This window comes from Crocodylus siamensis, chromosome 11 (genome assembly GCF_052110815.1).
Source record: "Crocodylus siamensis isolate JL-2025a chromosome 11, ASM5211081v1, whole genome shotgun sequence".
In the NCBI taxonomy this organism is placed as follows: domain Eukaryota; kingdom Metazoa; phylum Chordata; order Crocodylia; family Crocodylidae; genus Crocodylus; species Crocodylus siamensis.
The window spans coordinates 13793987-13809493 of NC_143405.1; the positions used below are offsets into that span (position 1 = coordinate 13793987).

General features: G+C 45.3%; 1 protein-coding gene across 3 annotated transcripts in view; it reads right to left on the reverse strand.

Moving 5' to 3' along the window:
* The window catches only part of PAPPA (pappalysin 1), a 238127-nt gene that overhangs the window by 112207 nt on the left and 110413 nt on the right, over positions 1-15507 (reverse strand). For all 3 annotated transcript variants that reach the window (XR_016438474.1, XM_090021909.1, XM_090021910.1), the window contains exons 8-9: positions 2452-2580; positions 612-703 (exon numbers count right to left, since the gene is read on the reverse strand). Coding sequence is in view for 2 of the 3 variants with exons in the window: in XM_090021909.1 (XP_089878035.1) it covers positions 612-703; positions 2452-2580 (221 nt within the window). In the remaining variant the exon portion in view is untranslated. The remainder of the gene's footprint in view (positions 1-611; positions 704-2451; positions 2581-15507) is intronic.

Genomic DNA, 15507 nt, shown 5'->3' on the forward strand with positions numbered 1-15507 from the left:
GCCCAGCTTTCTTCAGGAGATGTTTAATAAATATGTAAAGCTTGTAACTGCAACCCTGCCCTCTCCTGACAGCTTGAGCATCTTCCGGCCATTGTGTTTATAGTCCTTGCTAATCAGGGCAAAGCAGGCTTGCAAAAGAAATCTGATTAAGCAGTTTTCACCTCCGAAAAAGGGGATTAGCTGGACCTTTGATCCTCAGATATCGATTTGCATCTCAAAAGAGGTGTGACCTCAGCTGGACCTGCTTCTTCTCCCCGGCCCTTCCCCTCACACTCTTTCCTCTGTTTACTAGAAGGGATCAGTTGATATCCTCTCAGGCAGCCTGATCTAAAGCCTATCAAAGTTGATGGAAAACCACCCACCAACTTCAATGGGCTTTGGATCAGGCTCACAATGGCTGACTAGGTTAAAAAGTCCAAGGCTTTTACAACACCACTGAAACCAATTTCTCATCCGATTGACTAGTAGCTGGGGAGGGCATTCACCTTTTAAACCCACAAATTCCACCTTCTTTCTCTCCTCCACAGAAACTCACTGGCCAGTCACTGGGGTTGCTGCTGATTTTTTATTCCTGCCCACCCTGGGTGGAAAGAGCTCTGAACCAGACTTACCAATGCAATTAAAGGATAACTCCTGCCGGCAAAAGAGAGAGCAGCCATCACCGTTGATCTTATTCATGTCATCGCATTCTTCCCCCAAGTCTCTGCAGGCAGGACACATGCACAAAAGGAATCTGATGAAAAATGGCTGAATGTATAAGCTCTCTGCATTCCCTCAGTTCCTTTCTCATAACCCCAAAATGCTTAATTCATTATTGTAGAGCATTCCATTGTGGTCTGACCCTAAAAACCCTTGCCTCCTCACTCCACCCCCCGCCCCTGTCCCCGTCCCCATCCCCACATATCCCCAGCATTTATAGTTCTACTGTTATAAGTCTGCTTCCTCCCCACTACCTCCCTCACATGTACATGCCGCTATTATCCCCTGGTTGGGATATGGGCAACTTCCTTGATGGCTGCTGTGGTTGGTGACCCAGCAGGTGTGGGAAAGAGAACAACCTAGAAGATGAGACGAAAGCCTGAGAAGGGAGAAATGTATGAGGTTCATCATAGTCAAAGGGCCAGACTGTGACCTGGACAATGCAGTTGCCAAGTGGGGGATGAGGAGGTGTGAGGCCCCTTCTCTGGGCTGGCTGGACAAGTTACAGGTGGCAGCTGGGGATGGAGAAAGGTTGATGGGGTATGGATAGGATCTGGGCATGGCCCCTACAATGTACCACCAAGGACAGTTTTTCCAGCATGATAGGGGAAACCTGAACATGATAAAACAGGTGGGCACAGGTAATTTTCCCTGGTCAGAGCAGTGGGACAATGGAGGATAAGACTGTGAGAGAACCTCGTTCCTGGTCTGCTCCTGGGGAAGTTCAGCCTTGCACAGACCCTAACTCAGGACTTGTGGCAAAGCCACAGTTGATACAATGACTGAGAGTGGATATGCCCCACATTTTTCACTGATGTGGCTATTTTATCTGAATGAAGTGATTTAGTGCTTGGTCTGGCAAACACTTACTGCCAGGTTCTGCCCTTGATACTTTGAGTTCCATTGACTAGACAGGAAGCACTGCACCCAGTAGACAATGCTTGCTGGACTGGGCCTTCACTTGTAGCTATTCTTGTCCTTTAATTAATTAAATTTTGTAAATGCCTGGAGGCTTTGAGCAGGTGGCTGATGAGCTATAAATTAAATATGGTAAAAATAATAAATCCTAATGCAATTGGTAATGATTATTTTTATAACTAGTGGCCATGCCTGGGCAGAGGGTGAGAGGGAGGAGTTAATGGAGAACCTGCAATACCTAACATTGTCCCTCGGAGCCCAAATCTGTCACTTCCAAATGTATCCCAGTTCTAGTGGCCTACAGAGAAACCTCATGCTAAGAAGTTGCCCTGGAAACCTGGCCTCCCATAGGGCAACTGAATATAATGTCCACCAGCTGCCGGGCCACGTGGGACTTCTCACTTAATGACAACACCGAAGATGTAGTGAACAGCCCCCCTTTTTGTCAGAAATTAACACTAATTGCATATGTATATGTAGCATATATATAATGTACATAGATATATTATATATATTAATGTATAGATAACCTAAATAACTTATACAGGACTGTATATGTACATGTATATGTGTCTATACACATATGGGGGGGGAAGGAGTGGTTCTGCTATCTCGATAATTTTACCTATAAAATTAATACCATCTTGATAATAGATACATGGATCATTGGTTAACACACTCCCTCTGAGAGTCATCATACACTATAACAGACAGCAAATCACCATTTATCACAGTTGAAGTTATTATAGAAAAGGCAGTCACTTCTTTTCTGAACCCAAACTATAGATCACTGGGAGAACCATGGTTTCACCTATCCATCTACTGCCTACTTACCTTTGGATAATCCCATCTCCACAGTATCCACTTCCAGAGATGTACACGAGTGCAGGGGAAGGTTCACTCTCTGTTGTCCCCGTAACGACGACAACCTGGTATGTGTATGTGGTACTGTCACTCACCTCCCTATAATGCAAGAGGGGATATTATTTGAGACTTTCAATAAAGTAATTAAGAAAGTAATACTCAAGAGCTACTAAAAAGGAGCTACTAAAAAGGAGCTACTCAAAAAGTTTTCTTAATTCAGGTCCCTTGAAAATTCTTGAAGCACCAGTGTGGGGTTATATGGGTCTGATCAGGTTTTCTTTTTTTTCCCCCAGAAAGCTCTTATGTGGGAATACTCACCATTTTTCTCCATATGCAGTTCAACTGCAAGCACAAGTAGTTGCAACTGAGAGCTGCTTGAATGCTGGAGCAACCCAAGCGGTTAAATTTGTTGTGCTACGGATTTACAAACACAATTGATTTTGTGGGTACAAATCTGAAGATGAGTTCTATGGATGCAAATTCAACCAGGAAACCATGAAAGACAGGCTGAAAACCACACCTCAATCTGTTTGGAATAAAGCAATATACAAGTATCTACATATGTGGCACGCCAAAATAATGCTTTGCCCTTGAAGCATGCAGTATTTCCATTGAAGGATCTCAAAGTGCTTTACAAACATTGATTATTTCTCCGTACAACTCTGGGCTCAACCCAACTTCTGCTGGAGCCAGTGGAAATCTACCAATTGATTAAAATGAAGTTGTATTGGAATGACTCCATGATAAATAATCATTAGTACAGTAACTTTAGGTATTTATGCAGAGAGGACAGGATGAGACTGAGTAGTGGGCTACATGAATGAAAATACTGAGGTCGAAGCAGTAGGAGCTAGGATCCTTGTATTAGACTCAGGGTAACTGAGCTGAATATTCATAGTCAACCTTGGGTTAGAATTTCCAAATAGTGGCATATTTTTATATTTATGCAGGGCTGTAAACTATTTATCAGCTGTTTCTGTAAATGAGAAATAAATTGTTGCTTGGCAGTAAAATAATAATATTGATACAATGTCTTCTGGCTGTAATATACTACTATTTATGAGTATATCTCAATGTGCTTTATATGTGAAGACAGTAATGCTATCTCTTCTTTATAGCTGGGGCAACTTAGAAACTGAAAGTTGAAGTACCTTGACCAAGGTTACCCATCAATTCAGTGGAACAACTGGAAATGGAGCCCACTTCTCTCAAGTCTTGCTCTAATATTCTAGGAACTGGACTCTACTGTCCCTCTTACTATCAGAAAAATGTACATTTCCTTCTAGACAGAAGCAAGGAAACAGCTCCTGTATGATTAAAACCTGAATATGTATATATCTATTAAAGTCTGACCAATCTGGTTGCCTTCTATGATGAGATTTCATAGATTTCATAGACATTAGGGCTGGAAGGGACCTCGGGAGATCATCGAGTCCAGCCCCCTGCCCAAAGGGCAGGAAGTCAGCTGGCGTCATAGGATCCCAGCAAGATAAGCATCCAATTTACTCTTGAAGGTGTTCAATGTAGGCACTTGAACCACCTCCGCTGGCAGACTGTTCCAGACCTTGGGGGCTCGGACAGTAAAGAAATTCTTCCTTATGTCCAGCCTGAAACGGTCTTGCAGGAGTTTGTGACCGTTCGACCTCGTCATCCCATGGGGCGCTCTGGTGAACAAATGTTCCCCCAGATCCTGGTGGTCACCCTTGATAAACTTATAGATGCCTAGCTCTGTGCATGTGTGGAAAGCAGTGGACATGATATACTTTGAATTTAGCAAGGTTTTTGATATAGTCTCCCACAGCATTCTTTTAAGGTAGCTAAGGAAGTATGGGTTGGATGAATGGACTGCAAAGTGGATAGAAAACTGGCTGGATCATGAGTGTCAAAGGTAGTAATCAATGGCTCGATGTCTAGTTGGCAGCTGGTATCATGTGGAGTGCCCCAGGGGTCAGTCCTGGGGTTGATTTTGTTCAGTATCTTCATCAATGAGCTGGAAGATGGGATGGTGTGCACCCTCATAAGTTTGCAGATGATATCTAAATGGGGGGAGTATTAGATACACTAAAGTATCTGGGGGTTATAGTGGACAATAAATTGATTATGAGCCAACAGTGTGTCTTTGTTGCCAAGAAGGTTAACAGCATACTGGGTTGAATTGGTAGAAGTGCTACCAGCAGATTGAGGGAAGTGATTCTTCCCCTCTACTTAGCACTGGTGAGGCCACATCTGGAGTACTATGTCCAGTTTTGGGCCTCCCACTATGGAAAGGATGTGAACAAATTGGAGAGAGTCCAGCAGAGGGCAACGGAAACAGTTAGGGGTTGGGGCACATGACTTATGAAGAGAGGCTGAGAGAGCTAGGTTTATTTAGTCTAGAGAAGAGAAGACTAAGAGGGGATTTAATAGCAGCCTTCAACTACCTGAAGAGGGGTTCAAAAGAGGATGGAGCTGGAGTGTCCTCACTGGGTAGCAGATGACAGAACAAGACGCAATCGTTTTAAGTTGCAGCAAAGGAAGTTTAGGTTAGATATTAGGAAAAACTTTCTCACTAGGATGGTAGTAAAACACTGGAACAGGCATTGGTGATACGTAGGGAGTGCACATGGATTAACGTGCACCCCCTGAGATTGGCGGTGCAACCCCTGTGAACAGCGCTGCCAGTGCTGCCGGTGATGCCCGTGGGCAGTCAGCATCCGCCACCCTCGCCCCCTGTCACTGCCAACACTGCTGCAGCTACCAGTGGGAGCTCCCTGCTCATCGCCACCACGCCCCCACCGCTGCCCCCGCCTGCGGGCGGTCGCTGTGCTCCCCCTGCCTCCTTGGGCATGCCGGGGTTCATGGGAACAGGTTACCCAGAGAAGTTGTGAAATCTGTATCCTTAAATGTTTTTAACACCTGAGTAGACAAAGCTTTGGTTGCAATGATACAGTTAGGGATAGTCCTGCTTTGGCCAGGGGGTTGGACTAGATGACATCCAGAGGTCCCTTCCAACCTAATTTCCTATGATTCTATTACATACAAGAAGAAAGTCATAACCTTGTTACAGGTTAATTACCAATACAGTGTAGTTAATAAGATATTCAAATTGATGAGATTACTAGTTTCTTACTTACGGTACAACTCATATAACAGGAATGCCTTAAGCAATCACATTGCACATTCTAAATTAACTTGTAAACAAAATTATTTCTTATGAACACTAACTGCAAAATAACTACAGTTAGTGTTCATAAGAAATAATTTGGTACAGTTGGTAATGTATAGAATACACATTTAAAAGACATGAGACTGATTTTGTTCCCACAGTTGTGTAAATCAGGGAAATCTGCACTCAGTTGAGTTAAACCACTCCAAAAGTGGTATTTCTTACTGTTTTACCAACTAGAACAGTTGATTGAATAGTAAGGAAGACAGTTTGCAAATATTACGGTTTTCTACAGTTGCTAGCGTCTGTTATTCGTGTTTGTGAGTATCTGGATGAACACCAGGAATACATTAGTTTGTCAGTGAATCCTAAAAGTTACATTAATTTTAGCATGAAGGATTATCCTACAACAAACTCTTATCCCAGGAGTCTATAGCTTTTCAATCTCCTGCTTAAAATGTTTCAGTCATTTATAAGAGGCAACTCAATTGATCAATCATACAATACAAAAAGTAAAACCAAGGGCCTTATATGTCTCTGACTTCCCCAGTTTTCTTTCCCCCCGTGTCAATCCACTGTCTTCAGTGAAGTGAATCCAAATTTACACTAATCAAGAGAAAATAGGACCAGGCCCTAGATATTCAAAGCAAATTGTTCAAAGCCATCAAAAGCTGAAAATTACTAGTCGAAATCTTGTCTAAAAAATTTACGATTAGAGAATACTTTTACAGGCATCAGGCTTGTTTCACCAATGATCTTCTAATCACAAATGGAGCTAAATTACTAACCAAGATAATTGCTCATTAATAGTTCAAGCAGCAGCAATAACTACAGTGCTGCAGCACAGGCCTGGATTTGTAAGCTGGGCCTGGCCTCCTCACTCCCTCAAAAAGAGAAGTTTTAGCAATTTGCATGCTCTCCGCTTGAACATGCACCCCTGCATTTCCTGCGGTTATCAATGCGAGTTGGATGGACATGAGTCCTAAGGGCAGCAGAAGACATCCCATGTCTGTGTGCTTGCGAATGGATAAAAAAATTAACACTGAGCACCCAGATGGATGTTACCGCATGCAGAACTGGAGATGTCAACAAGACCAGCTCTGTTCCTAGCATTGACAGAAGCATGTTTTTGACTACTTATATTCCCTTCTGCCTTCCATCCAATCTGATGGAATACTATTAACGCTAATGCGTCCCTTCCAACCTGCTGTCAGCTAGGTCCAATGCATGCCTCTTTCATATGACGTTGCTTACGGAAGTGAGAGTGAAGAGCATCTTCAGTGTTAAGGATGTGAACCACCCTTCTTTTAAATTTATATCTATGGTCTTTTAATGACCTTTTCGAGAACTTAGTAAGGAGTATTGATTGCTCTGGCTTCCGCCCGTGGGGAGGTACTCTTATTGAAAACCAATGACTCAAGCCCTATGTTTAGAGCAGGAATTAGACTGTCCTGGGCGAAATACTGCAAAGCCTGCTGCTGCTGTCTTGAGGGGCAAGTGAGCATCCAGGGGTGGAGATATAAAACCCTTCTATCCTTCCCTGTTGTTTGTTCTCTTTTTACTGGGGCAGGCAGTTCAGTTAACACCCCTCCTCACCCGTCCCTATGTCTCTCAGAATGGACCTAGTTAAGGAACTGCCTTCCCTGCTTATACTTCAGCCTGGGGGGGGGTGGGGCGGTTGCTATATTATTTTCAAACAACTCAGTTATTCCTCTAGGGAAGAGGTCCTTCCCAAGCTGACGTGACTTAAAGGAGTGGGGACCAACCTTTTTGGCAGGCATGTCACAAATTAGCCCCACAGCTTTCCTGAGTGCCATGCTGAACCCCTTATTCTGCTCAATCTGCTACTCTGCTTTCTGCTCCCCTCAATCTCCTGCTCTGCTTTCTGCTTCCTTCCTGATCTGCTGCTCTTCCTTCTGTTTCCTACACTGTCTGCTGCTGTGCTGCCTGCCTCTTCCCTGAGCTCTCATAGTTCACATCTAGTGGCAGCACCGTATCTAGACTCCTACCAGCCCCCAGCAAAGTTTTAGTATTGGGCCCCTGTTTGTCAGAGATAATGATAATAATAATTTTAAAATTACCATTTTCAGGTCCCCTTTTTGTCCAGGCCTCAGGAGCCCACCCGGTTTGCCCATGCCTGTTTCTGGCCCTGTCCAGAGGCTGCCCATGCCACTTGTGCTGCAGGTTGGCCGCCCCTGTCTTATGGGACCATAGCTTTTGGGTGAAGCACACGCTCCCCTTTCTTGAGTGCTAGTACATTTGTGAGCACAGGGGTTGGGTTTTTGGAGTGCCTTGGTATATCCCCTTCGGGGCATTCTGAACTTGGGACCAAACTGATTGCTCCTGTTATTTTGGGACTGCAAATTGGTTCACTCTAGGTGTCTAGATATCTCATGAGTAGTTGCATTTTCTCTCATTGCAAAAGACAAGGGGTTTTAATAGCATAAATGAGGGAGAAATTTGGTTTAACTGGGAAAGATTCCTCTTTAAACATGACATGGAGAATTTTGTTAGAGCCAGTCCCAGATGAGGTCCTACAAGTGCATGGATGCCCACACAGTATTTCAAGGAAAGGCTAGTAAAATTCAAGTGCTCCCCAGGGCTTGGGGCCAAATTATGGCCTGCCACCAGCATGGGTGCAAAGCATTGCTGCACCTTCAACACTTCAAGGGTTTCCATGTAGAGTCAGTCTTTATTTAGCCTTAAATGGGAATGAGGGCCTCTCCCAGAAAGACAATGCTCTCCAGACAGATGCTGCCTCCCAGTCCTCCCCACCCCAAAGATGTGTTGGCAGGAGACCTAAATAAGTTTGCACCACTCCTCTCAATTAATATTACCACGATGTGTTCTTTCTACTGCAGTAATGACTCTAATTGGCATTGAGGTCCCATGTTGCCAGGCACTGTGTACACCCATAGCAAAAGGAGCCTGTGGTCTAAACAGGGAAGGCAGACAAGGTGCTGGGAGGAAGAAGAGGCTCAGGAAGAAGCAACTGGCTTAAGGTCACATATTATTTCAAAAACCTATCAGGCATCCAAATAAGATACTTTATTTACAGAGATGCTGAGTGCTTTGAGCTCCCACCAACTCAGAGAAAGCTCTGCACCTCAGAGATGACACTGAGAACCTCAGGGGGCACTGGGCCAAGGGCCTAGGTTAAATGACACTGTAATGCATGAGCAACATCCTGCTCTATGGGTGAGACTGCATCCCAATCTCTGGAATCCCTTCTTGAAGCTGGCAAAGAGATATATGACTCTTTACTTCCACTGCCATGGAAGAACACCTCAGAAATGCCACTCTGGCCTTTCCATGCTCCCATCTCCTCTGATGCTTACAAAAGCCCTTCTTAAAAGAGATGGCCTTAGGGGATAGGGTCACTTCAGGACATCCTGAATAGACCTACCGACTCCTCCGTTGTTTTTTTGCACTGCCATTGATTGTACAAATAGGCTGCTTTCCTCTTTTATCTTTTTCTTTCTTCTGTATTTAATAAAAATGGTATGAGCGGCATGGCAGAAGATAATGAAGAGAATTCCTGCCTGATTCTGAAGTGGAAAAGGGGCTGGGATTTTGTAAACAAAAGAAGGACGTCAAAAAATCTCGAGTTCTTGTGCCTGTCTGTTATTTCAGCTGCTGTCAGATCTGTAACTGTTTGGATAAGCCCAGTGACATGGCAGGTGCAAGGGCCTCAGAACAAGCTTCCCGCCTCTCTCTTCAACTCAAAGTTGATTTAGAAGACACAAACGCCAAGAAGGCTGCTCCTGTGATGCTTTCTTCTCTACACAAAACAGGATGGGTCCCAACATTGGCAGAGGCCTTGCTCTATTCTCTGGCTTTGGCGTGCATCTGGACATTTGTGTGTATGCGCATGTGTATGTGTGTGTTCACCAGAGACATCAAAACAGGACAACTGTAGGTACTCTCATGGCTCCCAAGCAGTGTGTCCCCTACAGAGAAGAGGATGGATTTCTGCTTATAACTCAGATCAAGCATTTCTAAGGAAGGGTTTTGATGTCGCTTGCCAATTGTCAGGTTGCATAAAATACAAGCTTGGGTTGAGATTTGTTAGAAGTGCTCCCCCCCCCCCAATGTGCCTTAGCTGGGACAGTTATATATGTTTTTATTAATTCTTCCTAATTCAGTAGCACAATGAGGTCCTGGAGATACCCTGTTGTGCCAGACACAGCACACACACATTGTGAAAAATTGTCCTTGCCCTGGATTGCTTACAATCTAAATAGATGAGAGAGAGAGGTTGGGAGGAGAAAGGGAAGCAGAAATATTGGATCAGTGGCAAAATCAAGAACAGAATCATTTCCTGAGAGCCCTATCCGTTAGCTTACACTTCCTCTGTTGCTGCAAAGCCTGGGTCTCTAGAGTGATTCCCCCCTAGTCAGCACTGTTGAGGTCATATCAGAAGTATTGTGTCCAGTTTTGGGCCCCCCACTAGAGAAAGGATGTGGCCAAATTGGAGAGAGTCCAGCGGAGGGCAACAGAAATGGTGAGGGGGCTGGGGGACATGGCTTATGAGGAGAGGCTGAGGGAGCTGGGCTTATTTAGTATGGAGAAGAGAAGACGGAGAGGGGATTTAATAATGCCTTCAACTACCTGAAGGGGGGATTCAAAAGAGGATGGAGCTGGAGTGTTCTCAGTGGTGGCAGGTGATGGAACAAGGAGCAACGGTCTCAAGTTGCAGCAAGTGAAGTTTAGGTGGGACATTAGGAAGAATTTTCTCACTAGGAGGGTAGTAAAACACTGGAACAGGTTACCCAGAGAGGAGGTGGCATCTCTACCCTTGGTTTCAAGACTTGGCTAGACAAAGCCTTGGCTGGGATGATCTGGTTAGGGATGGTCCTGCTTTGAGCAGGGAGTTGGACTAGGTGACCTCCTGAGGTCCCTTCCAACCCTAATTTTCTACGATTCGATGATTCTGTGATTTGTTAGGGAGTTGTGCGGGGCTCCCTTGTGCTTCCTTGTGCTGAGTAGAATGCCAGCTTGCAAATGGATATGGAGAACTAAGAAGGAGGGGAGGATGGGAACAGACTATTCCCAAGCCTTGAAGACACACAAAGCAGCTTCCCCTCCCTCCAAAATGAATCATTTTGGGGTGGAGAACCCACACACATTGTTCTCTGAGATCTCAAGGAAACAGGCTGTGCCCAGATGGAGATTAGACATGAATGCCACCAAACCAATGAAGCCAACCAACAGAGTATGCTCTGGATTCTGTTCACCCATGGTCTAGCAATTAGGACACTTTGCTAAAAAGTAAGAGAAGTGGGCTCAGATCCTTTCTTTCTGGGGGAGACCTAAAACCTCGGTCTTCTATGCTTAGGGAACCTAAAATGTGAGCATCCACAATAAAGCTCAGTAACTCATGCTAAGTATACTCTGACCACCTCAGAGTTACACCACTTCAGGTGGGGGTTGACTCTGTACTGTCTACTTAGGTCATATTAGGATAACTTTAGTCTGTTTCATGAAGCTTCAGTTTGTAATCCTCCAGCATCCCATGATGCACTTTTCTCAGACACTCCCCCCTCCAAAGGGCAGAGGCCTGGTCTCCTCATTTCTAGCCATCCCCATGCTCACCAGCCCTCTAGTGGTGAGTCAGAGCAGTGCAGGCAAGAAACGGTATTAACCCTTAATGTTCAACTGCTCATAGCACGTTCTAACTTTAACATTGCTTAAAATGTCTCAGATTTAGTATGATCGAAATGTAATGCATAGGCAAAGGGAGAAACATTTTTCAGTGGGAGGGGCTGAGTGCATGTGTGCGCATAGGACCCTCCCCCAGGCAGGAAAGTTTGCAGGAGAAGGGCTGGGGGAGGGAAAAGGGCCGGGGCACAAGGGGGCTGGGGCTGGAAACACACAGGGATCAGAATGGACTAGACTGGACCTGGGCCCAGGATAGGATTGGGGCTGGGGCCCACTGTGCCCATGCAGCTGCCCCTTCCCCTGCACCTGGGGTCATTGTCCAGCACCAGCCTCCCCCATGCCAATGAATCCATCATCCCCCAACCCCGCACTGGCCCTGGCTGCCTTCCTGCACTGACCCGGGTCGCCCAGAGCTGGGGCCTGGAGCGGGTCTGCCTTGGCTGCTCCACCAGGCCAGAGGGAATGGAGCCCCCAGGACCCTGACACCCGCCTCGAGTTGTCATTGTTCATAATAGCAATGATTACAATAACATTAATGCTGCTACTGCTGGGGCAGGCCCTGCACAGCCAGGGTGGGGCAGGATGCAGGACAAAGCCACAGCTTGTCTGGGGGGTGTGGGGAGGGGGGTTGGCTCCCGCCGCTGCATGGGTCCTGGGAGTGCATGGGGGCGTGTGCTCCCAGATCTGCTTGGCGCAGGGCAGGATGCTGCTGCAGGCTGGGGCTGGGGGCTGCGCCAGTCTCCTCCTGGTGGCGGGGAGGGGTGGTCTGTGCTCAGGATGGGCAGCAGCAGGGCTGGGAGGGGAGTTGGGTAGGCTATGGTGAATTCTGGGGTGACTGCAGCCCCCACCCCTATAGACCTTTCCCACTGCCACCACCGCCTACCCTGAGTGCAGCCCAGCCCAGCACACAGCGGCAGCCTGCCCTGCCCTGCCCTGCCCAGATCTGGGGGCAAACACCCGCATGCCTCCTGGAGTAAGCAGAGCAGCAGGACTGTGCCTCCCCAAACAAGCTGTTCATGGCTCAGTCCCACACCCAACCCACTGGCTGTACAGTGCCTGCCTCACTCCCTCCCAGCCTCACTCCCTCCCCACCGCTGCTGCAGCTGCCAGAAGCCCTGGGCCAGGCTGCCTTGTGGCCCTACCGTGACCCCACATTTGGAGGGGGGGGTGCTAAGCCCTATTAGCCCCTACCTTCCACCACCTATGGTAATATGTAACTTCACCCCAAGAGAACTAACTGTAGCCGTAGTTTTCATTTGCAATTTGAGCACCTAGGTTATGTTTCTGTTCATTTTCTACTCAGACCAGCAAGTAGTTTCCTCTAAAGATACTTGGTGCTGCACTGAGCTTTGTGGCACAGAATCGTCCTGATATAACAACTCACTCTGAAAAGTGGCCTTCTGTACAGTTTTAGCAGGTAAATGGGCTTGCAACTATTAAAACAGTTGCTTTAAATATATTTTATATTTATTTCTTCCTTTATGCAAGCTCGGGAAGTTTTAAAGTAGCAAACACACACACACAGATATATAGTCTGTTGGAGTTAATCAGTTGCACAAATATATGGAGGAGGAAGGTCTCTCCAGGTCTGAGGTCAATAGTGAGGCGGAGTTACACACACACACACACACACACACACACATATATTTATATCTATATATGTGCAACTGATTAACTGCAACAGACTTTGATATAATCATCTAAATATTCATCATGCTGCCAACTTAAATCACAGTAGTACATTTAATAAAAAAGGCAATTTGCAATTGAATTTTTCAAGACAGTTTGTTTGTTCATGCATCCATTCATTTATTCTTTCTTTCTAAACTTTCTACCTTTGATAGATTAGTTTCTACTTTCTTTGTTAGAAAAGGGAGGATTGGGGGGCGGGGGTTAGATGGCATAGATGGAGGTTCTTAATGGGATCAAGTTACATATCCCAGGATAAAGTCACTACTACAAGCCCTGAGATGTAGAAAGGTGTTTGTACCAAAGAGGTACTTTTAAGGAAATATACTGGTTAAGGGTCTCAGCACCTGGATGTTATTAAAGAAACAGGGAGAAAAAAAAAAAGTGTGGTTTGTATCCTGAACATAGTGTGATGAAATGCTAATGTGTGATATGAGAGTGATATGAGTTTTAATAAAAACACACTCCTGCAAAATTCAGTCTCAACAACTGCAGAGAGAGCGAGAGAGAGAGATTTGTTACAAGTCAACCTAGCAGGAAGGATACTAGCAGCTAAAATACGTAAAGCTGCATGTTTAGTTGGCGTAAATCAGCAGAGCTCCACTGACTTCCCTGGCGCTATGCTGGTTTACAACAGCAGGGCATCTGGTTTAAACAGCTGATTTTCAGCTAAGCAGCTACAGTGTATCCTTTTGACAAAGAGATGATAACAACCCAGCAGGTAGGCAGGTTAGAACAGGTTAGTGTATTTAGCTTTAAAGGCCGTCATTGTCAGCAGACACTGGTGAGCTCTGTTCCCTTACAGTGAGGCCAGCATGGGTGATCAGCATTTTATTACTCATATCTTTAATGATGTTCCCATTGCTTAGCTGATGTTCATAGCAATCCACTGCAGTTTCACCGAGAAGAATGCTAGTGGGATTGGTATATGCTTTAACTTGATTTCGACAACTATGCTGTCTGGGAAATGCCTGACTCACATCCTATTAATTTAAATCTGAAAAGGCTCTGAACAGGAATGATGGGGACCCTGTGAATCGTCCTCAGATTGGCTTTGAAGTGCAGCTGGTTTCAACATCAAGAATCAGCATGTTCAGTCCTGCTCCATTTAGCCAAGGTTTGGTGCTTGTCCCTGGGAGGAAGGTCTCTCCAGGTCTGAGGTCATTAGTGAGGCGGAGTAATGCTCTACAGTGTCCTTGAATCCAGACCTGACTTCTAGGATTTCCTCTGCAACGATTCGGAGCCAAGGCCGGCTTTTCAGAATTTAATACCTTAACATTTCTGTGTTATCCAGAGGAAATGCTAAATGTTCAGCATGAGGAAACAGCCATGTGAGCAGATACTCTGGGTACCCAATCCAAAGCCCCTGAAGCCTCTAGGAGTCTTTACATTGTCAAAGGTTTTGGCTCAGGTTTTTAATACACACAGATGTTTAGGGTAATTCCTCTCCTGTCAGCTAAGCCACCTGTACTATCCTGTACTTTTTTGCTTCAGAGAGTGCCACCATAAAACAAGAGACCTGGGCCACTCTGAGGATATCGGGTCCTGATGACGTGTGTGTAAGATATATGTGGATGTGCTCATACACATGACACTACTGACGGCAAGCAGAGATTTGAAATGGGATGAGGTGCCTATTCCAGATGAGTACTCCGTGAGGTTCCCCTCCACTGGGGCTCTGTGTCTTAGCTTAATCCACTTCAGATTAAGAGAAATCCTACTAGCTAGTCACTTGTGGATTTTTAATGGTTTAATAACTGACCCTGATGCAACATGTGGCCTCTTTCTCTACGTCTCTGAAGCCCCATCATGAGTGAATTCCCTTCATTGTTATTACATTTGCAACTGGCCTCACATTAAAACAATAATAAGTACAGCACTGTGAATAAATGGATCCAATTTATTATATGTAGTTTGAGAGTCAAGATTCTCAGCAGTTGCTAATGACGCTGCTTGTTCGACTTGGGGTTCTGTTAAGAGAGATGATTTTCAGAAAATATGGAGCACCCTCTCCCCTTCCAACCAGGTCTCTTTGAAGGGTCTCAGGCTAAGCCCCCCAAACTGAGAAACCTTAAGCCACTAGTCACTTTTGAAACATCCTGGCCAGAATTAACAGGATCAAGCCTGAGAGGGATAAATTAGTATCAAGAGATTATGATCCTTTCTGTGTGCAAGCCGTATGGCCTTTAAAGGAGTTTTCTATAGTGCCTATTCCTGGAGTAGCCACATCGCGTGTTGAGAAAAGAACAGATATGTCAAAGTCTGTTTAACATGTTTTAAAGTCCTATCTGATTGCACTCTGTGCTCCAAATTTAACACACTTGGCATTTAAGTTTGGGCCATAGATATTAAAATGAAGAACCCAGAAATTGATCAGTTAACTAAAATTGCAAAGAAAATGGGAACAGCTGCCAATGCTGATAAAAACACAGGTAACACACGTCTGCTTCTCTTGCGGTATTTGAAGCTCACTACAAATTTTACGAAGGAGTTATTTTTACATTGTTGCATAACACATGCCTGTCCAATAT